The sequence below is a fragment of the Parasteatoda tepidariorum genome, chromosome 10 (assembly GCF_982258835.1).
Source record: "Parasteatoda tepidariorum strain Cologne lab strain chromosome 10, Ptep-v5.0, whole genome shotgun sequence".
NCBI lineage: Eukaryota > Metazoa > Arthropoda > Arachnida > Araneae > Theridiidae > Parasteatoda > Parasteatoda tepidariorum.
In genome coordinates, this window is record NC_141764.1 from 64,135,920 (window position 1) to 64,160,825 (window position 24,906).

Sequence of the window (24,906 nt, forward strand, 5' to 3'; positions counted from 1 at the left end):
GTTCTCGAAATTTTTTGGAATTTTGTCATATTTGTTATTGATGTATAATTATTTTAAAGTTCTTTTAATACCAATGGTAAAATCTTGCTAAAATAGTTTCTTCAATTTTCTTTTTATGTTTAAAGAAACTTACAAATAAAGACACAGGGATTTTCTTGCAGAAGAAGCCTTATAATATTGATTATTTATGCAAAAACCTAAGAACATTCTGTTAAAAAAAATGGAATATATTTTATTTTAGTATTCAGGCAGGTTTATTTGGAATTTGTTGCAGTTATTTTGTTCAATTTGAAATACTTTAGAGAAGGATAAAGATTCCTCAATCAAGTGAACATTAATACTCAGAATATGCACTTAAATTTATTATATGTTCACTCAATTTAAAATTATTCATCGACTTTACTTGCAAGCATTTTTGCTTCAAACTGTTTTACTCAGCTAAGTGTACATTCAGCAAATATATTTATTGAACTGATAGAAGATAATTTTATTTTTATATTTTATAACCAGCATTGAACAACCAACTCAATTCTGATTTGGTGTTCAACTCCGTAGCTTTGTAATTTTGAACCCAATCTGGAACACACAGGAACTCTTGGATCAAGTATTAGGAGAAATTTGCCTTCGTGGAGGACTTTTTGATGGAACTAACCCACGTTTGTGTAACATGGTGAGGAAAACCATGAAAACCTCCCACAGTTAGCCTGATGGTAAGGGGACTCTAACTCATGATCCGTCTACCACTGAAGATATTTAATGTCAACATTGTGGTCCATGCAGTATTCATATCAATCACGCACCCTTGGGATTTGAAACTGGGCCTCTCATTGGGAGGTGAATGCCTAAGCTTCTGATCCCCTGATATAAGATAATTGAAAGCAGCCTATTATTTATAAACTGATAGACAATAATTAAAAAGAGCATACTATTTTATTTTTTAATATGTGTAAGATCTTGTAATCTTGTTTGAAGAAAAAACATGTACTTTTCATAAACAAGTCACAAGGTTTCTTTTAAGTTTTATTTAGTATCTTATGACAAATTATTTACGAAACAGGTTTCCCCAATCAGAGTTTTGGGGTTTGGCCAAAGTTCGGTTTAGCTTTGCTAGCAGTTACATCATGAAAAAAGCCATGCATTTTCGATGGATCCCGCTATTTAACCAAGGATTCTGAAAGGGAATTGATTGCAAGAATGTCCTTAACTTAATCAAATGTCATTCAATCGTGAAAATTTATAGATCTTGATTTTATCAAAAACATGGCATCATTCATTCTATAGGGAATTTTTGGGATCTTCTTAATGAGTATTTTTATAACAATTATTACCCATCAATGTCAGAAAATAGGCTTTAATTGGCATCTTGACTTTTTATGGCTCTTTGTGAAAAACAATTTCTGTTTTAAAATTAATGAGATGATCTAATTTTATTTATGAATTAATATAGATAGACTTGTATGATACTTTCTATATTACACACATATATATATCTATACTATACAGATTTTGGATCTATATTCCTAGATATTTTGGATCTATGGAACAGTCATAATTTTCTATTTCATGAACAACCTTTACTTTTCAGTAATATTTTTTCAATAAATCCCATTTTTTATGTGCAGATCAATTTACTTCTTTAATAATAATATTTGAAGTATTCTTTTCAATGATTATATTTTATTAACTTTTATGCAAGTAAATCTTGTATCATATTTTAAATAATGGTACTTTTGTAGGACTTTTGCACAAAATTGTAATCACATTGAGGAACTGAACTTAAATGATTGCAAGAAGTTAACTGACAGGTATGTTAATTTTGCATAATATATTAATTTTACAATAAATGAAGTTTCCTTTCATTTTAATTATTAAATGGACTATATTATTAAAATATACTGTAAGTAAGTAAACAATTTTGCTTTGTTATTTACTTGTAATTTTAAAAGGTTAATGTTATTTAAAATAATTTTTCTTTGAAATGTGAATAACTTTTAAAAAGTTTTTCATTTAAAACCTCATAAAGGATTTGAATTAAATATTATTCTTTTTTATCTTACACTTTAAAGACTAACTAATCAATTTACTTTGCCTGGGGTTTCAACTGTCCTATAATTTATGTATTATACTAGTTTTTATTTTGAAACTAAAAACAAAATTTGTGATGAGATTATGTACAAGGCTATCGATTTCTATTTAATCAGTAAGTAATCAAATAAAAATTAATTATGTATGTATAATTACATTATTGTGCTTTGGAATAAGATTTTATTTTCCGTATCTCCCATATTAATCTATGGAGAATCATATGATTTATTAATTGGATAATATTTTGGAATGTTTCATTAAATAATACTAATAATAATCGTTAAGATAGTAATAATATTACATGTATATGTATAATATTATACATATAATATTATACATATAATATTATACATATAATATTACATATAATATATTTATATTATATAATAGTGTACATAATAATATAGTAATTATATAATTACAGTATTTTATCATTAAATGAAATCTAATTAATATTTTGGCATGTTTCATGAAATATTATCTTATTCTGCTTTAATGCGATTTTTTTAATTTTGCCAAGATTTATCAAAGCTACTACAGCTAAAAATAAATATTAAAAATACTTAATCTTTTTATAAATAATTAATATTAGATTGAAGGGGGAAAAACGCAATTGAGTTTTTGTTAATGTTTTATTAACTTTGAATTAAATATTGTCAAAAAAAAATTTCTAAATTCATTTATGTTTCCAAATTTAATTTAAAAATCAATGTTTACTCAGTCTTTTTTTCTTTTTTTGCTTTCTTTTTCAAAATAGTTTACTAACGTATTTCTTCCTTCAGTACTTGTCAGCATCTAAGTAAGTTTTGCCCAAAACTGCTTCATCTAGATATAGGATCATGTTCTCAGATGACTGATGCATCCCTCAAAGCCATTGGGTTTGTATTAATTTTTTTCTAGTTCCCTTTAAATTTTTCTCTTTTCGAAAATTTTTTCATCCAGTGGTTTCCAATTTTTTTTCGGGTATGGAACTCTAAAAGATCGAACTTCTTTTTGCGGAACACCCGGCTTTACAAAAAAAATTCATAAGCAACTGTGAATATACAGTAGAAAACTGATTATCCAGAATGATGGAGCTCATTGCTATCCCCAATGTCTGAATTTGATGGCTTTATTGTATGTTGTATTAAAAAATTATTTAAATACAACTTAACTAAATTTCTATTTAACATTTATAGAAATGTCTGTTTTGGTATTCTAATTAAAGATTTGTAATTTTACTTCACTTTTTTTATTTTATTATATTTATAGAGTAAAGCATAGCGATATAATTTTCTTGCAATTTTCCTACCACCTTCTGTTAGCTAATATTTCTCTCTTGTCGGAACGAGAAACTAAATCATTATTATTTTCTACAAAGTTATATTGGAAAATACATAAAAATAGAAAAATTTCACCTTCAATTCTTTAAATATAATTGAATTCAGTATAACTTCAAAATTCTTAATGCTTGGGGGTTTGAAAAATCAGGATTTTGGGAAATTCCGGATTTTAGGTATTTTATTTTTGGTAAATTAATAGAGAAGCCTAAGTTACAGGCACAAAATTATTAACAAATGCTTGATTCCATTGTAAACCCACATGATCTATTGCTCTTTTTTTTATAGTTATTCTTTAAATCTCTGCATTGTTTTTCTTAAATCCCAGTATTTTAATACATCATTATGACCCGTCAAATATCAGGAGATGCAATTGAGTTATCTTTTTCTCAATTTTCAAAAATTAAAATTGTAAATTTGCAGCGTTTTGCTATGCGTTTTTTTTTTTTTTTTTTTTTTTTTTTTTACAGCTATTCCAGCGTGTTTCAATTTAGTTTTAAAAATGCTGATGTATTCAATAGAATGCTATCACATTACACGAATTTTGAATTCACGGTTTTTCAGTTGTTTATCCAACTGTTGTTACGGATTTCCATTTTGTTCTTAAAACCCTGATATTTATACATAATTTCAGCACATAAAATTCAAGTCACGATTATAAGTCTATTTTTTACAATATATTATATTTGAGATGGTTTCACCACAACTGCATTGTCTGATTGACCATTTTTTCAGCTACTGACTTTTTTTCAAAATCTGGACATTTTTAATACAACAATACTACTGAGAGAATCATAGACTTTTTGAAATCCTGTTGTTTTTAATGAAACAGCAGTATTAAGACAATCGCATTGAATAGACACCCCATGAATTCATCATAAATTCACTTTGTTTTTTTGATCTTTCTTTAACAGTTATTGTTACAGATTCCCAGATCTTCAGTCTATTTTTTTAAAAGCAGTCTAATTAAGGTACATGAATTTATGAATCTTACCTCTAATTTAAAATTGTAATAACTAACAGGTATTTAACTTTTCCCCATTACATGTTGAAAAAGTAGGGATTTCAGAGCTTTCTGGATTTTAGAATTCCAGATTTTCGAGTTTATACTGAACTTGAAAATAAAACACATATTAAGTAATGCCTGACACTTCTCTGATTTTTTTTAAGGTTTTACCTTAAAAATCATGTAAGCATTAGTGAATATTAATAAATCAATGTAAGTACTTAAATTTAATTATTTTTTATGGTTTTCTTTTTTTCTTAAAGTGTGAATGAAATGCATAAGTATCATAAGTTAAGATTTAAATTGTAAACTGGCTTTACAGCTTTTCAGTGTGGGTGAAAATAAAATAAAAACATGTCTTTTCCTATCTGCGCACCTGGAAAATCATGAATTTCTGTATTGAACAAAATTTGTCATGAAATGTTATGATTTTAACTGTTTTTTTAAAGAAAATCATGGAAAGTCATGGATTTAGGTCGCTGAAAAATCTAATTTTAAAATGGAATTTTAAAATGTTGGTGCGTTTCATGATGTTCTGAATATCAGAATTTTTAATGAAATCCCCACTCACAGTCATATTTTATTAAAATATAAAATGCTTTTATCATGTTCTTTAAAAGTTATGGTGTTCTTTCAAAAAATGAAAGAAAAAACATCATTTCTAGAGCAAATTATCTATTAAACTTCTGTGATTTCAGAGCTTTTGTTATTATTTATTTTTTATTTTATCAATTTAAAATTCTAGCTGAAGCAAGCCAGTCGTTGGCGAATTTTTGTTTAATTCCGAAATGAGACAGAAAAATCGGGAGTATTTCTTGCCTTTCAGATGAACAAAAAAAGTATCTTTAGAATATAATTCTGCAAAAAAAAAAAATTTTGCTTTTGTATTTTTTCAGCTATTTTATTGCTTCAACTCTTTGTTTACTCTGTTTTTTTAAATTTAAAATCTTTAAATATCACGATGCAGAGTATAACAGTTTTGGTTATACCTATCATTTCAATTTATGTTATTATAGTGTTTGTTTTTTTAAATTCCTTGATGTGTTTTTGTCGGAAAAAATAGTAACTTCATTAAGTCATAAAAAATTCTAGAAATTAGTCATGAAAAGTCATGAATTTGAAAATCTAAAATGTAGCAGATACCCTGAACATAGTAAAAACTTGTGACTTGTTTTACATAGTATAAACTTGCAACCAATATTTTATTTATATAAATTTTTTTTAATTATTTTTATTTTAGGGAAGGATGTCCGAATATGGAGCATGTCAATTTTTCATGGTGCGACCAAGTCTCAATGGCTGGAGTAGAAGCATTAGCTCAGGGATGTCGAAAATTAAAAGTTTTTCTTTGTAAAGGTTGTTCCTTGGTGAGTTTAAACTTCATAAAATATTTATTTTGACCACAAATTTACCTATCTTATTATATTGAATAGAAAAATTAGTTTAATAAGTAAGATTTCTATTAATGTTTACTTGTTTGAAAATGTTTGTAGTTTTTATTTTCCTTGAACCATTTCATGGTACTTTGAACACCATAAGGGGTTTGTGTTATTCATGAAAGCACAGTTGTCACAATCCTAATTTGTTAGGTGTTTTTTCCCTTTACCTTTTTGACAAACCTGTTTCTAGAACTATTTGACACTTTCAATATAATTATTTTTTTTTTCTATTTATTTTGCATTCCTAATTTCTTCAATTTTATTCTTTATTCAGTTTAATCCAGGTCTAGGATATTAAAAGTGACCTATATGACTATACATTATCTGCTTATCAAACAATATAGAAGTTAATCTTAATGGTTTTTCATCTATAATATGTTAATAATAAGAATAGTCGCTAGTAATTTTAAATTAAGTTTTAAATGCTATAAAATTATATAATATAGCAAAAAAGTAAAACTTGTATATATATCAATGAATATACATTTCTAATTTTGTATCTGATAAAATTAAATATTCATTCAGTAATAAAAGGGGTTGGCTTTCTAACTAAATTTTAAACTATTAAATTGTACCACTTCATCTGTCTTAGAATAATTGTCCTCTGCCCAAGTTTTGTGTAGATAGCTCATAATGTAACTTATTTGAACTTGATTTGATTATTTATAAAAAATATAGATGTGGAAGGGGTGAATTTAATAAATAAAAGGGATTAATTACATATAATTTTGTTTGTTACTTTAGTGAAAATAAGAAAATTCACTTAGCTTCTCATTAGATGTATAGTAACAGTCAATATCTAGTATTTCACCCTTGTCTATCTAGTAACTGGGATTGTTGTTCATTGCTTATTGCATTTCGTCTTTCCCAGACTGTGATCACAAAAGATTATGATGGCTTGAAAAATCTTTTTAGATGCTCTTAAAAATTGGGGGGGGGGGAACCTTTAAAACATTAAAATATATGTTTAAAATAAAAAATATTAAAAAGCTCTTTTTTTTTTTCTCAAACATTATTATTAATCTAATACAATATTTCTTGCTCAACATAAATTTGTTTTTAAATGTGTCGATTTTGAGAAATGAGGATACAATTTTTATTTAAGTTTAAAATAAATGTTAGATGTTAAAATAACAGAGGAAAAGGATTGATACATAGACTTAATTTTTTTATTATCATATATTAACATTTATATCATAATATATTGACATTTTATTATTATATATTTTTTATTGTTCTATTACAATACAAATAAAAAAAAATACTTTTAACCCACAAAAAAATGCCTTTCAAGAGGAAAGGAGGCCAAAAATGTAATTGTCATCAAAATATGGGTCTTAACGACCCTACCTGTAATCAGTACCTAAATATAGAAATAGTAAAATAATAAAAAAAATTTATTTTAAGTGTTTAAAATCAGATTACAAAAAAAAACAAAATAGTACTATGAAAAGCAAAATAGTTCTATGACTTAAAAATATATATACATAAATTGTGTTAAATTATTGAAAGAAATATATCTCCAGGTATCTTTTGCCGCTACTTAGTATTTCCTTTCTAATAGCAATGTTAGTCAGGGTTTCATTGCTATTTCCCAGTAGTAATATAAGTATTATAATGTTAGTAGTATAAATATTTACCTGAAATGAAGAGAATGGCAAGTGGAAACTGAAGTTGTCTAATTGTAATGTATATTTTTAGATTGGGGATGATGCTATTAAGGAGTTAACAAAATTTTGTCCAGATCTTCAAGTTATTAACTTATTAGGGTGCAATGTAAGTATATTATTTTTTATTTGCCATGGGTTTTATTTTTCATCCTAAATTTTAAGAGTTTTTTTTTTTCTTTTAAATATTTTTGCGTTTATTAAATTAATTTGGACAATGCTGTGCAGAAAGAAACTTCATTAATAAATAAGTTTCTTTGTAAGTTTTTTATTTTATTTTTCAAATCTCAATTAAATGCAATGAAATTCTTCATTTTTTTCTGTTGATGAAAAAATTTAACTGCCATGCATTTTAATGCAGTAAAATAAATAAATTATATATATTCTGAATAATAAAGTTAAGTGGTTCTTGCAATTTCATTAATAGTTTTAAGTTGTAAAAACTTGATAATATTAATGTGTATTCATACATACATAATACAGTAAAACCTCTTGGGAGAGACCTATCTCTGTTCCACTGTATGATGATCGATAATGGAGGTTGGTCTTTCTTAGGGGTTACCTTTATTGACTTCAAAATGTAATCAAATGTGCATGATTTTTTACCAGCGATTTATTTTTACTAAGTGTCATTTTCTTGATGTGAAAACGTCCCTTGTGTTGACATCATGAAAAGCAGATTGATGAACAAAATTTAGCTTCAATAAAAATTACCCCTACTGATATAATTATTCGTAAAAACAAATTTACCAATTATGAATGATAGAACTAATTTAAATAAATAAGCAATAATGTTTTTGTCAAGGTTTGAATTTAATTTTATGTTATAAAAAGCTGTTTGTTTGAGATCCTTAGTTTTTTTTTTTTTTAATAACTTTTTTTTTCTAATTTAACTTTCAACTCTAAAAATAAATCATTGATAACATCGTTTTTAGTACAGTCTGACTGCAACATCAGGTTGCGGATCTCTTTCAAAGATAGATAAAAAGAGCCAAACACAAATATTTTTAATCTACTTATTTTATCTGTTAATATTTTTTGTCTTGAAGTTTTTTTTTTTTTTTTTTGTGTTTCCTTATTTGACTTTTTCCGCATTTGGTGCGGAGACTTGCCTAGTCACTAGGAAATGTTTTAATGGTCTCTCCTAAGATTTTTCTTCACAAAAAGTCTCTGGAAAAAATTCTGTGCCTCTCTAAAGTGGTTGTAAATAGAGGAGGTCACTACACAGAGGTGGTCTTCCCTGGAGGTTTTGCTATATATATATATATATATATATATATATATATATATATATATATATATATATATATATATGGTAATTACAGAATGGTAATGTACGTTTCCCAAATTTTTTTGAGAAAATATCTAATATGTTCTTAGTACATAAACATTTCATATCAGTAAAAAACAGGTTGTAAATATAGTTAAAAGCCTTATTTTAAGCAAAAACGAAACTTAGTGAAGTAACATTCCCTCAAGATATTACCCAATACAACGTTTAATTTTATATTTGCACAATAATGGATAATTTAACACCCTAACTAACAATTATGAAAAATAACAGCAACTTTTTTCTCCTAATAAAAATGAGTGAAAAAAGTATTTTTAGTTCCGCTCTACTTTACATTGCTTTTATATTTAATATCAGAAAAAAACATTTTTGATTTGCTATAGGGAATAATAATGCCAATCAAAGTATGGTTCTCAATGTTTAACCATGACACAGTGTAGTTTTGGTTAGAGCTGACAAAGTGTTATTGAAAAATTATAAAAGAAAAGAATTTACAGTATAGTGAAATCTTTAAGAACTGTGTCAAAAACTGAAGAAAAAAAAACCCATTCATATGTTCTAAACAATCTAAATAAAATCGAAATGTGGAATATTTTACCAATTAGCAACTTTCCAAATTTATACAATTAAGCAATCAGATACTGTTGGACGTGGAACAACATATGTATTTAAACAAATGCTTTATATTTTGAAAGTATTACAATCAAAACATCATTCAAGATTAACTGATATACAATATCAGTTAATCTTGATGATACGTCCTCAAGAATGTTTAATTTGATGTATGTACTTTTCGATCTACTTTTAAGGTTCAACTTGGGGGTAAAAACACTAAATGGCCAACTGAAGACATAGATCGACACAAAAATTTTCTTTGGTTATTTCTCAATGTGTTTCTCAATGTGCAATACATTTCGCTGCAAGACTATACTGCTGATATTCTACAAAATGTGTGATGCCCTGGAGGATAACTGGGAATTGACAACTGTTCAATAAAGTTTTTCCTTTGTTAAAAAATGTTTGTGGTTACTTGCAACCCAATCTAATTGTACGTTTCGCTGCAAGGTTATACTGTGGATATTCCACGAAATGTGTGATGCCCTGGAGGATAACTGGGAATTAACCACTGTTCAATAAAGCTTTTCCTCTGTTAAAAAATGTTTGTGGTTAGTCATAAATATTGACTATTTATTTTCTTTCAGAGTATTACTGATGAATCTGTGCAATATATCAGCCAAAGGTGTCCTAAAGTTTACTATTTGTGTCTTTCTAATTGTGCTCATCTCACTGATACCTCTCTGATAGCCTTGGGACAAGGCTGTCACTATCTCAAGTCAGTATTTTCTTATAACTATTCTAATGTTAATATCATAATCACACATTTCTTAAATAACATCTATTGATTGTCCTGTTTTACTATATTGTTAGCAATTATGTTTTTCAATTTTTTATGCTAACTTTTAAGTATAGATTTATGTATAATAATTAAGCAAAGAGGTAAGTTTGTGTTTCTCTCTTATACCTCCAGAACTATAGTCTTGAAATCTTGACAGTAGCTTGGGACAACTAAGGACAAATTTAGCAGTTGTTTTTTAAATTTTTTATGTTAACATTCTTCGAGTATAGAGTTTTCTAGTGTAATAAAGCAAAGAGTTCAGTGTGTGTCTCTCTCTCTTAACTCCAGATCTGTTTGCATTGGTCCTGAAATTGGAACAGTGGCTGCTAGAGATAAATTTAGCCCTCTATCCTAAAATCCATTTGAACTTTTCGATTAGTTTGTTTGATAGATCTGTTTGGAAAATTGAATTTTCTCATTGGTTAAGAGTTAGCTACTATTTTTAATTAAATTTCAGATGATTTTATTTTTTTAAGTTTTTTAAAGATAATATTAGTGGAGTTAGCTATCTTACAGCTCTATTTTATTCTGAAAATGAGATAACTGCAAGTTTTTTGATATTCAATTATTTTTTATTTGTTATGTCAAGTACACTAAGTGATCAATTTGAACACGGTAGCATAAGCAGGCTACCTTCATTAGAGTATTTCTTAAGTTATCTTGCCTTCATTAGAGCATTTCTTAAGTTATCTAAAACCATGTGTTTATTTTGTTAATAGTTATGCTTTTAAAATGTGTTTCTATATAACTAAATAACTTAAAATCAATGGAATTTGAATTTAAAAAAATGTACTAATAAGCAAAATTGCGGATAAATGATACTAATTTGTATGAGAGAAACATTTAAAATCGTCATGCTATTATTGGGCTAATTATGCATTGTTAATTTTGGTAATCTGCACTACCAGTATTAGGGTAATTGTTACCATTTTAATACATACCTAAAACAGTAATACAAGAACAAAGTGTTATATTAATGCATTTAGTACCTATTAAAACTTCATCAATAATATATAGTTTTAGTATAGATCCTATTAAAATAGGTTTCTAAATGTTTTCATAGGTCTCTAAAAGTATAAGTACAGGAGTAAAGTGCTTGATTGTGATAATTTTTTAAAATCATGATTTGATCTTGAGTATTATGCCACATATTGTAGAATGTTGCTGTTAATCTTTATTTTGATAGGATGAACTTCTAAAGACTTGTTTTGCTTATTCTAATATTGTTATGTCACCTTAAGGGCAAAAAATAATAAAAACTAACAAAAAAGAATTATTTCAGCCTCATTAATTAACTTTTCAGTTTTGTGCTTGATTTTGTTCTGTACTGATTTTTTAATTATTGTCTTCTCTTTTTTTTTACCTCATGTGAATCCAATGTTATTCTTATTTGATATAAAATATCATATTGGAGTCTGATTTGGAATCTTTCTAACTTCCTTACAGAACATTAGAGGTAGCTGGTTGCTCTCAATTCACTGACGGCGGATTCCAAGCTCTTGCTAAAGTAAGAAAAGTCTATGTTTTCATTTAGTTACTTAGATATTTTTTTTTATGTAAAATTTTCTTATTTATTATTTCTAAATTTGAAAATGATTTATTTTTATGCCTCTTCTAGAATTGCCACTTTTTAGAAAAAATGGATTTAGAAGAGTGTGTTTTGGTATGTATATTTCAACTTCAAATTTCCTGTCATGCTTTAAAGAAGAATATATTTTAAATAAAAAAAGAGCTGTTTATATGCAGCTTTCAGTATGTTTGAGGGGTTCAGTCACCATATTTAAGATCTTTGATCTTTTGAATCTATTATGTATCCTTGTTGCATACTTTTCTTAAGGGTACACGTCAAGTTGAACTTAAATATACTCTCTAAACTTAAAATAACGTTTTTAGCAACCAATTAATTGTTACCACTATTGGAAATTATTGTTTGTATTTAGTATTTCATCAATTCCTTTGATAAATGGGTTTGTAATTCGATTAAATATTTGAATTTTGAATATATGTTAACTATAATAAACCAATTCCAACTGCCTTTAAAAAGAGAAAAATTCTCTATACGAATTATTATTTTAGTAAAAACTGCAACCAGTACTCTAATAATTCTACTAAAAGTAATTTACTATTCATTAATATGCAGTGAAATACCTAGGCAAACATCAATTATTTTGTGTTAACTTTTCTGGTGTAAATATACTTGCTAGTATAAAAATCACCAAAATTGTGTCATTATTCAGAACATTTTCTTCTTTAATTTAGAAAAGGATTACATTAAATCATCATTAGAAAAACACGTGAAAAAAGACCTACAGACGAGATTGAAATATCCAATTCAAACATAAATAGAAAAAAAATTGAGACTTTTCATTGATTGGATATTGCTATACATTTTTTTCTCTTTTTTTTTCGTTTAACCTTAAGTTCTGGAGAAAAAGAATTAAAACTTCAGATGTTTTGGAAATCTCAACTCATTTTTTTACTTAAGAAACCAAATTTTAATTCAAAATCATTTTTTATTTGTTTTGGGAAAATTTCTTAACCTTTCTAACTTCTTTAAGAAACCAAATTTTAATTCAAGTCATTTTTTATTTGTTTTAGGAAAATTTCTTAACCTTTCTATTAAATCTTAATTAACTCTGCAAAAAATTCATCATTAATAAGTTTTTTTTCTTTTAGATTACGGACAATACACTTTGCTATCTTGCAGCTGGCTGCCCACGGTTACAAAAATTAGTAAGTATTTTTATTATCTACAAAAAATATAGTTATCTTTGTGATGTTAGGAAGATAAGAAACAACTAAATTAGTTAAAGCAAGCAATTTCAAAGAGCAGTCTTTTATTTTGGTATGACCGTTTGTGCCAAGACGCAGTATGAAGAAAAAATAAAAAATATCAACTAAATTGCTACTAGTAGTCAATGCAGGAACAACTTTGTCATAGAGACATTTCTACATTATCCCACAGAAATAGTGTCTTTTTTTAGCTTCTAATTAAATAATATGAAAAGCAATATGATAAACTAGAATAATTTCAATAAACAATCTATTGTTTTTGAGCCATCAACAAGTGCATCATTTGTGACAAAACACAAAATGAAGAAAAAAAATACAAAAGCAACTGAGTTGCAACGAGTAGTTAATGAAGGAAAATCTTTATCAATAAATTGAAAACATTGTAGAACAATTATTTTTTTTCAAACTTATCCATTTGTGCTTATTACATGGCTTCTACAGTATTTTAACCTTGTTTGAGTTCAGTATGTTTTTCTCCTTTGTATTGGGTTATAAATTATCAAAATAATCAAAGTATCTAAATTGTTTTCTTAAAAACAATTTTTTTTTGTATCTTTAAGTTTATTTAGTGTGAACAGTGTGTTTAATAACCATATTATTATTTAGTTACATATGATAAATATGTATAAAGATTGAAGACCATAGAGGATGAAGCAGGCAAAATAAATATATATGTGTATTTGTCAATCAAGGGGGAACAAAACATGAATTGGCCACATATGGGCATGCTTAATGTAAATGTATTATTTTTGCTTTAATTTTAATATAATTATTCCACACCAGTTGTAAATTTGCTGGTATAATTTTTATTTCAAATTCATAAGTGATAAATGAAATAAGTTTCAGAATAATTAGTATTGTCTTTTAATAAATCTGCAATAAAATTGTTTGTACATCAATTTCTTTCTTGATATGTTTAGAATTTAGGATTTTATAACTTTCACATTTATCTGTCAGGTGAATGTAATTTATTCTTAATTGATGACAAGAGTTATATTGTCCAAATACACTGTTAATAATAAAAATAAGAAATGTCAGTCTTGCACTGCACGCAGTCTATAGGTCTAGTCCCTCAGAATTAGGACCTCAATCCTGCACGATCTGGAAAAAAAGTTAAGAATCCTTCACTTTTGAATTGCTGAAGTTCTTTCACTGATGTCTGGATCACCTGTCTTTCCCCTCTGGAGGCAGAGGATGATGAAAATATGATAATGAAAAAGTACCTATGCAAAATATTTAGAAAAGAAGCTCTTCTGAAATATTGAAAAAAAGGGTAATAAAAGAACTATTGATCATCTCAGATTGAAAGACAAATTTGAGCAATCTTTTTTATATGCTAATAATTAATTAAATCAAACTGTTTACATAAAGCTCTAATGATTATGATGTAAACAGTAACTGTTTTTGTCGAAGAATTCGATTTAATGTGTGTAATTGTAAATCCGTTACAAGCAGAATTATTCTCAAAAGTCTTCACCAATGTGAAAACAATTGTTAAAAGTTGTTCTATTACAAAATTCTTGATAAGCAAGATAAATAGTCAAATGACAGACTTAAGTGAATGCTGAAAAATTAAACTTCAACTTCACATTCAACAAAGAAGAACAGGTACAAGCAGTGTTTTGCAGTATCTGCATAATCATAGTCTGATGATCATTGACAACAATGGAGTCTGGTAGAGACTTTTCATCCACTTCTTTATTTGCCACTAAAATTCAATCCGGTTAAGACAAAACTCATTGTTTTTGTTATATTTTTTCCATTCAAATTTTTTGGAATTAAAAATAAATAATTACAAGAAATAACTGAAGAAATAATATGTTTTTTCAAATCATAATTTTCATATTATTCTTAATAATGTTTTTGCAAAAGATTAAATTTCATATCGCTTACAAGTTACTTAGAACTTAGTTTTTTCATACTTCTCTCTATTGTAAATTATTAATTTCTAATTTCATTCTAAGTTTGAATAGATTGCTTAACTGAAACTTGGTCGATTCCATAGTATTAGTAAACTTCAATCTTGCAGAGACAAAATCAATATGGAATTGCATTCCTTAAACAAAATGCAAGTTCTACTTACCATCATTCCAAAAAAAAAAAAAAAGAACAATTTAAAAAAAAAATTTAAAAGAAGCAGACTGAGATACGAAAAAATATTGTTTGCCTAGGAAACTAATTATTTTATTCTCACCAAGTTTGAAGATTTGTTACAAAGTTAGCCAACAAATGTTTTTGCTGACTGAAAAAAGCTTAAAGCATTGTTTTTTGCTACCTGTGAGATCACTCCATATAAGTAGATTTAGCTCACACACACACACACACACATATATATATATATATATACAGTAGGGAACCGATTATCCGGAACGATCGGGACCATCGCTATTCCGGATAACTGATTTTTCCGGTTTTCTGAATCGCTACAAAAAGCCGTTTTTTTATTGTTAAACACAACTAAAAAAAATTTTTTTTTGGAAATAATCTTAAAAAGAAGAAAAAACGATGGAGCAATACACTAATGATTATTTCCAAAATGATGGTAAGGTAAACATCTTTCAAAAAAGAATGAAAAATCCTAAAATTTTATAAGGAAAAAAAAAATTTTTATAGTGGTGGGAAAATTTATCGAATTTTGTTCCGGTTATTTGGTTTTCCGGTTTTCTGATTTCCGGATAATGGGTTCTGTACTGTATATATATATATATATACTAATTTTGTCTTCAGATTGCATCATATTATTGCTGTAAATAGTAGTTATTTTGAAAATAATGTTTTATTAAAGTTATTCCTAGTAAGCAATGTCATCTGTATACAAACTTTGTCACTAACTTTAAAACTTTCTATACAAAATACATCAAATCACTCACTTTTATCCCCCTTCATTTTTCTTTAATTAGTGTTTTATCCCAGTAATTTTTTCTTTTTGAGATCTCCCTCTTGTTTTTAATTTTGACTTATATTCTGGAACATTTTATTTTCAGTCTCTATCCCATTGTGAGTTGATAACCGATGAGGGTATCAGGCATCTCGGTACTAGTGCTTGTTCATCTGAGCAATTATCTGTCTTAGAATTGGATAATTGTCCACTTATTTCTGACCAGTCTTTGGATCATCTAATAACATGTCAAAATCTTGAGAGAATAGAACTTTATGACTGTCAACTTATTACTAGACCTGGAATTAGAAAATTGAGAGTAAGTTAATAGAATTTTTTTTTCTTTTATTTTTCTTACAAGATTGCTAAAAATCTTGGAAATAATTTTGTAAGATGTCATATTATTCACGACTCATACTGTGTTAGGCAGTATGCCACTCAAAAGATGTTGAATATACTGCTTAATAATTTATTGCTCTATAAACTTATACACCCTAAAATATTGCTTTATCAATTTGTATAACCCTAAAGCAGAAACTTTTCAAAATTGTGGCATACGTCACAACAATTTATGTTCTGAGCAGAACTACTTATGTCTTTTCCCTGCAGACCACTTATATTTAGAGCAGAACTTTTTATGCCCCTTTCTTTCAGAACAATTTATGCCCAAGTTACATCATATGTAATTTAATTTAACTAATTAAGATTCCTTTTATTTGCTATATAAAATTTATCATCAATTAAAAAATAAGTCAGGATCGGCGCTAAGCTTTAGCACCTTGCCAAATGTGATAAATTTGTAAATTCGGTGGAAAAAAATTGTGTTTTGGTGAATGGTTTTTTTCTATTGAAAAAAAAAATATCTATATTCCCTTCAATTCTGAAAAAAAAATAATAAAAATTTCAAAAAGTATTTTTCAATCCTATATTCAAACAAACAAATTCTGTATTTTTAATTTGATTACAGTAATTTCCATTTGATATATTGTGTAACTAATTAGAATTATATTAAGTCCAGATAATGTAAGTAACAAGAGAGATTATGTAAGCATGAGACAAACTACCATAAAATACAAATTATCATGTACGTTGCCGAATCACACGATATCACGTGGCAATTGTTTTTCTACAGTATGTGTCAATAAAATAAATTAGGTGGTAGCAAGATGTATATTATCATACAAATATTTTTGCAGAAATATGCTTCCTCCTGACAATGTCATCGACAATAACATGACGATAACAAAATATTGTCTAAGATTTATCCTTATATTACTGCTCTAGTCTAAGAAGATTAAATTTAAACTAAACTATAATTACCCCCAACTAAAATTACTAATTTAACTAAAATTACACCCAACCTATTCCCATTTCTTTCTCTCAAAGATGATAAAACAACATCTACACTTTTCATCTCTTCCATTTGTTGCTCCTTTACTCCTCCCCACCTGCAAAATGAGTCTTTATTTGAATTTGCATTTACAGTAAATTTGTATTTTCATTATGTTAAAAAATCAATTATGAAAAATTGTTAAAATTTGCCTTTGGCTAAGAATTTTAAAATTTGGCTAATACTTTTGATATTTGGCTAATTTACTGACTAATAATTTGAATTCAACTTGGGTCCTCAAAGTAATAATTTAAATAGTAATAATTTTTTACTCATTTTTGATGCCTACCAAATATTAGTAATTATTGAAGTTTTCTTGCAGAACTGTTTGAATAAGTAAAAGCCTACCTGAATGTACGTTTACTAATAACTTCTTAACAGGACTTACTCGGACGAAAAACGGTTCTTGTCCTTTGCCCATCCCACCACCCTTCTAATTTTGACTCAAGGGGACCCTCTCACAGACAAGAAAATAATATAAAATAGTATGAGTGTCAGGAAAATTAGGAATAGCTAGTAAACAGGTTTCTCTTTTTTTAAAAAGTGAGAAGAAGAAAACTCTAAAAAAGTTTCCGCTAGTTTTGTATGGAAAAAATTATTTTGATTTGTTAGGAAAACGTACAAAGCACAATTTTTTTTTATAAAGAATTACATAAAATCTTGAATAATTAATCATTGGTGTACAGTTTTCACATACTAACAGAAAATGATGCAGAAAGCGAGATAATGTGCAAATCAAACAACATAAAGCCGAGGTTCCACTGTAGTTTATTCATAAAGGATTCACGGAGAATTTAAAACATGTCCATAATGAGAGGCGTTCGTTTTGTAAAAGTATCCGTAACTTGAGGTTTCACTGTTTATAAATCAAATGAAATATTTGGGAATCTAAAAAAGTTTCAAAAGATATTCACATATTTTTAGAGTACATTCTGAAAGAAGTATAATAAGTGCTAGTTAGATATAACTCTGCATGGCTAAAAACACTCCAAAGGTAACGGTTTCAGTGTTTTAATTAATTTTGCCAAAATTTTAAGAGCCTCAACACAAAAGAAGTGGTACAAAGTGAGGTTTCATGTTAACTTTTAAATAATTCACGTACAGTGGTGAGGAAAATTCTTCTGAAGTTGAAAAAAAGCAATTCCAAATAAACAATTTGTTTTATTAATTATTTACCTATTAAACAATTTGTACAACTTAATGTCATCTTCCATCAGTTAAAGTCCATGCTTACTTTGCACCTGTAATTCTTTACATTAAATCATGCATTAAAACATAAACTTTCCTATCATTAATAGAAATTTACCCACATAGTGTAAAAAGTTGACAGCTCTACTTACTTTAACCTACTATACCCGTATTTGTCTTTAATTTTTACTCCATATTCTTCTAAAGTTAAAGCAATTCTTCATAAATGATTTAGATTTTTTAACTTATTAATTATTATTTACTTATTAAACAATTTGTACAATTTAGGGTCATCTTCCATCAATTAAAGTCCATGCTTACTTTGCTCCGGTAACACCCCCACCGTCAGCCGGAGGTGGCAGACCACGTTATTGTCGATGTTGTGTCATAATCTGAAGAATGACCACTACATTTATTTTATTCTATTCATATGGGCATAAAGCAAAATCAGTATGCTTTATTTCCTATTTATGCCTGATTTATTTTAGATGCAATTATATTATTGACATAAGAAGACTTGATTATGACTTTTAAATTTAACTGCTTTACATTTTGTTTTTATAAGTTTGGTACAAGCAACCATGAAAAATATTTGCTTTGTGTTCCTCTCTGCATTTCATTTGAAAATTTTATCAATCAATGAAATTAACAACTTATATTTACTTTGTCAATTTATTTTGATTGACTTTCAGTATCTAACATTGCAAAACCGTGATTGTTTGAGTTGAATTTATCCTAATCTATGTCACTATTTGAAATAATAATAAAAAATTTAAAAATGACTATAAAAGCTATGCTGGCATTTAATCATGTTCTTTGTGATGTATAAGAAAACATTTGTGCAACATAATGAATTTTGATTTTACAGTATTTTAAGTTTTGTTTTTGAATTAATAAAATATGCATTTAATAATCATGCATATATTGTTTAATGAAATAATAGTTTTTTAAATAATGATTGAGCTCATATTATGGTGAATTAAATTATGTAATCAAATCTTAACTGTGTTGTAATTTTTTTAAATAGTTTTTGTTTGTTCTTTACGCTTGAAAAATTGCTGATTTATATAGTTTTAGGAAAAGCTACTCTAAATCAATATTTTATGAAATTGAAATATTTCTTAACCAAAATTTTAACATTAACTCTTAAAAAATCAACATTTTGTAATTGTTTTTTAACAAGTAATATTTCTTGCAGAAATATCATCCAATATTTAGTAATTTTTTTTATTCATTTAGTAAACTAAAAACTGATTGATATTGGTTTTAAAAAAAAATTTGTTTGTGATTTCAATAAAAATGTCTCCTTACAGTAGAAATCACCTTCAATTACTAAATTTATTTTTTATAGTTCTGTAAAGAAAATCATAGTTAATTTTTCTTGAAATAATTTATGTAACAAGTATCTGATAAATTAGTTATTTATACGTACTAAATTATAAAATTAAAGTAACTAGAATACATGCTATATAGAAGTTATAAGTTCTATATGATAATCGATCTTTAAGTTCTTATTTATGTTTCTTCTCATTGTTATACACTTTTTCGTGCACAAATTCTTTATTGGGACCACTTGTAGAGTATTGGGAATTGTAAAAAGTGCTACAAAATGTGTATAGGTAGAAATATATTAACTTGTTTAAAATCTTTCATAGACTGTGATTATTGTATCGAATATAATGCTAACAAATTACAAAAGCCGAAAATTAAATTTCATTCATAACTGCTTTAAATTGCATTAAAGGAAACTTACAACTTATGTGTGTTTAGCATGTAGTGTCCAAGACTTTATAATTAAAACAAATTTCTTCATCTATTTCTTGTTTCAAAATTCTGATACTAAATTATTCTCTTTTTTTCCCCTTTTTTCTAACAAATTGATATAAACTTCAAAGAATTCTTTTATGGGCAAAAAAATTTTTAGACCTCAAACATTCTAAATTTATCGAGTGTTCTTATATTGAACATTTAATATACTATTTTATTTTAAACATAAAACAGTAAAAATAAATTCGTTTAGAACTTATTTTAAATTGATATGTTAGCAACTTTATATGTCTTTTATTTTTAGCAAAGTTTTCATACTAGGGAATGTAAATTGTCTAATTGTAAATTGATGTATATAATAGAGGTTATTTTTACTAATTATTTTTTTCAAATTCACAAAAATAGTCTCATTCCTGTATTATTAATGTACTGATTTTTCAGGATTAATTATTCCCACTAATTGTTTAATCAAATTATTATTTATTTATTCGAAACAATTACTTTTAAAGTTCATTGTGCTAGTTAGTAGTCTGTGTTCTTACAGCATTTCTAAAAAAAGTAATTGTGATAAAATCAAATTAGCATTTTGTTTTTTTTTTAAATATTAATTTGAATATTTTGGGAAAGATTGTAGTTTAAGATTTTTACTTAGGCACCATCTTATGCATATAAATATGTATACAACCAAACTTCAATAATGCAAATTTTTTGTTATTGTGAAAAAAATAGTTACCAATGCATTTTTAAAAAAAATTCTTTTTCTAATTTCTGAAAGATTGTAATTTTTTTTTCCGTCTAAACTCTGAGTTCTAAAGACTGTTCTTGCATAATTTTATATACTTTTTCTTGAAAGTGTAATAAGAAAGAAATAGAGAAGTTTTAAAAACGTTTCCTTGATAATCCGTTACTAGAGAAGCGGACTTGTAAAATGTGTGTGCATAAATAAGATTTGCCCATAAAATTGATAATTTAAAGGAAACTGAAACTTAATGTGTTCAGTAATGATAATGTAATAGTATGTAACAGTTAACGATAATGTGGACAGTATGTAATATTTGGCAAGAATTAAAAATATTCAAAGACGTTATAGCATGAGGGAGGTATTAGAAGCAAAAGAATTTCAGCAAAACGTAAATTTAAATGATTACACAGAAATTATCTGGTTATTTGAAGTAAATACAACAAAATCTCAGTATGGTTATTATTTTGACTAAAATGTATAAAGCTTTACAATTTTCGATATTACAAAATTTCAGTATATTGTGATATCAATATTTAATTGTATATTATATATATATATAGATATATATGTAATAAAGGACTTGTACTGTACATTAATAAAAAAAATCTTACTTGCTTTATTCTGTTATTTATTTACAAATTTATTTCGTTAAGTCATACGATTTCTTAATTATTAAAGATCTAACTTTACAATTTATAGTTTTTTAAAAATTCTTGTTAAGTAATGATTGCCACATTTTTTATACTATCTTCCGTATTGATCTGCATTTTCGTTTTTTAACCAAAACAGTGCTGTTATTTATATAATTAAAAGTTATCTATGTTATTTTGTATATTTCTTATTATTTTGCTTACAATATTTGGATGTCTGAAACAAAAGTTTTATGTAAAATTTTTTTCCTAACTTCAATCGCAAATATAATTTTTTTTTGTACTTCTAGTTATGATTTCTCCTCATTTTTTGATAAATTATAATTGCAAGAGCTTATAATTAGGGAAACATTAAATTTGTTTATATGCATATGTGTGTTACAGTCAAAATGATAATTCAAATTATTATTAATAATGGCCACATCTTAAGGTAAATATGATAAAGTACATTAACCAGTCAGTCTTAATACATAAAAAAAAGTTGCTAGTTATTGATGATTTCTGGTTAGTGCAATTAATTCTCTTAAACTATTCACTTCAATTCGCTTATTTGGTTATTATTAATAATCCTTGTTATTGCTCACAATAAACGAATAATCACATTGGTGCTTAACCACTGATCCAAGTAATGTATCAATAATGCGCTGCCCTCTGTGTATTTACACGGAAATTCTGTTTTCAAAAAACATCAGTGTAGAGAATACTGAGCTAGTGTATTTATTGTGCAGCAGCTAGTTATTGCATTTATTTCATTGGCAATTATTAATAACATTTGGTAAATGAAGCAAATTTTCATAAATGAATTACTTTAACTGGCATATTTAGTTATTACCATTAATCTGTGGTTATAATAACTGATTAATCATATTGACCGTAACAGATATAGATATAGGCAAAAAATATATTATATCTAGGTTTGAAAATTAACAATCTGCTAGTGTTTGACTAGTAGTTTCTTAGTGATTGAATACTCAACCTTTGATCTATATCTACTGGTAATGTTCCCAGTTTACCAAGAAATATTAACGAAATATATTTAATCAATGCCTAATGGTAAACTTTTGTATGTCTTTCATGAAATGACTCCTTACAAACTTAATATACATAATCAGCTAAGCTTTATATTAAGTTGCATAAGTAAATGTATGAAATGATGATTTCCATGTTTCAACTGAATCTCAGTGTATGAAATATCCTTAATATATGTATTTAAAATGAATGCTTGTAAACAAGTTATGAAAACATATATACATATGCAATTTATTTAGCTGATAAATGGAGTACATTTTCACTCTATTTTAAAGGGTTTTCGTTGGTTCCCCTGTTGTAATCAACTATTTGTATAATTTTGCTAATTTTTATATCATTATTATGCTGTGTATATATATATTACTTAATGATTATCTTGGTATTCAGATGTTACATTATTTAATTTGTGAATGCTTCCTGTTAGAAGCATTAATGTGCACTGGTTGTCAGATTTTAACTTGGAATTTCGTAAATAAATTTACTATAAAAACTATTTGTCTGGGAATGTTTTTTTTTTCTTCCAATTATCCTATTTGGAGCTTTGAAAATGTCACACCTCTAACTTAGTTACATCAATTCGAATATGCTCCCTCGAAACGTTGCCAACTGTGAAGTGCTCTGCAAACGGTTTCATTTTATCTTAGCTTAGTGTCACCTTCAAAGTTGCAAGGTGACATTCTGAATTGATGCTATCAAAATAAAATTTTTGTCTGGAAGTTTTTTTTGAAATACACACTTTTCATTTGATTTGTAATTCAATACTTATTGCATTCTATTTCGTAACCAACGTTGAATAGCCGATCCAATTCTGAGTTAACGTCTAGTAGTGTTAATCTCTCATAACATTTTGAACTCAACCCAGAAGACAATGGAATATCTGGATCAAGCATTTTATTTTATTTTACAGCCATCGTTAAACAGTTGACCCAATTTTTTGGCTTATGATTACTATTGTTCAACTCCTTAGCTTTGTAATTTTGAACCCAATTCAGAAGACAAGGGAACTCCTGGATCAAGTATCGGGAGAAATTTGCCTTTGTGGAAGACTTTTTGATGGAACTTTCCTGTATTTTCATTACATAGAGAGGAAAGCCGCTCACGGTCAGCCTGAGGGCTAGGGGACTAACCCATGATCCATCTACCACTGAGGATATTTTACATCAACACTGTGGACAGTGCGAGCCGGGAGCAGAATTCATATTAACCAGTCACTACTGGGATTGGAACCTAGGTTCCCTGAATCAACCCCCACCTTTCTCTTAAAATTTCTGGATATAATCCTAGTTACACTGCAGCCTGTGACTAAGTGTTTTAAAAAATGCGACCTTCATACACTTATAAGTTGGTAATCCTCGATCTGTATAAGATTGGTTCAGTTGTTAATCTGTTCATACACTACCCTACAATAATGGATGAGGTACTTTCAATTCTTCATATTTTTTTTTGAATTTTTCGGGAAATACGTAAGGATTATTTTGTAACTTTAAATGTGTTTAGTTCATGCGATTTTTCATACTTTGCAGTACAGTTCAGAAGTTTGTGGGACCGAAAAGAAAAGGAGTATTTTTGAACACCCTATACCAGAAAATATAGCAATAAACTTGTATAGATTACTTTAGTTGTTATTTGCAATAGCAGCAAAAAATTTCGTAAACCAAACTTAAATATTTATGGGAATATAAATATTTTTATGAAAAACTTATTTTTGGTCTTATGGTTTTTTTTTTTTTTTTTTGGTTTTTTTTGCTATGAATATAGAAATATTTAGTAAAATTAAACAGCATTTTTGGAACAATTTAAAATTAATTACAAAATTATTGTTTGAAAGAAAATTTTTGGAAAATGCACAAGATACGAGTATTTAAAGTAGTTCTTTTATACTGCACATGCGTGAAAAAATTTAAAATTATTTTTTCTTAATTTAGTAGTAAATCGTACTTGGCAACTAATGGAAAAAATCTGATTTAAATATCTTAAAAACGTAAAAAATTTCAAGCAGTTTTTGTACTCTTAAGAAAGTTCAAAACGATAAGGAGTTTTCCACAGGAGTTTTTTTTTTCTTGCTGTCTGGTTATTCTAAGATAGGGTAAATGCAATACTTCATAATAAATTAGTGATTTGAAATAGTGCGTAAAAAATTTGTATAGTGCGCAAAATTTGTATAGTGCATAGTATATTTGTAAAATTTGTATAGTGTGCAAAAAAAAAAGAGAAAAAAACATGAATAATTTTTGATCTAATGATCGGATTTTCATGTGCTATGGCT

At 26.9% G+C, this 24,906-nt stretch overlaps 1 protein-coding gene across 4 annotated transcripts in view; it reads left to right on the forward strand.

Annotated features, from left to right (window-relative positions):
- The window catches only part of LOC107455009 (F-box/LRR-repeat protein 2), a 37,834-nt gene extending 14,701 nt beyond the window's left edge, over positions 1-23,133 (forward strand). For 3 of the 4 annotated variants that reach the window (XM_043042102.3, XM_043042107.3, XM_043042111.3), the window contains 10 exons: positions 1,737-1,805; positions 2,868-2,963; positions 5,651-5,777; positions 7,551-7,625; positions 10,010-10,140; positions 11,650-11,710; positions 11,822-11,866; positions 12,880-12,936; positions 15,981-16,193; positions 18,741-19,640. In XM_043042102.3, coding sequence (XP_042898036.1) covers positions 1,737-1,805; positions 2,868-2,963; positions 5,651-5,777; positions 7,551-7,625; positions 10,010-10,140; positions 11,650-11,710; positions 11,822-11,866; positions 12,880-12,936; positions 15,981-16,193; positions 18,741-18,848 — 982 coding nt within the window. In that variant the 3' untranslated portion in view covers positions 18,849-19,640. Of the gene's footprint in view, positions 1-1,736; positions 1,806-2,867; positions 2,964-5,650; positions 5,778-7,550; positions 7,626-10,009; positions 10,141-11,649; positions 11,711-11,821; positions 11,867-12,879; positions 12,937-15,980; positions 16,194-18,740 lie in introns of all 4 variants that reach the window. The other variant, XM_016072401.5, reaches the window with a different exon arrangement.
- Positions 23,134-24,906: the final 1,773 nt, after the last annotated feature.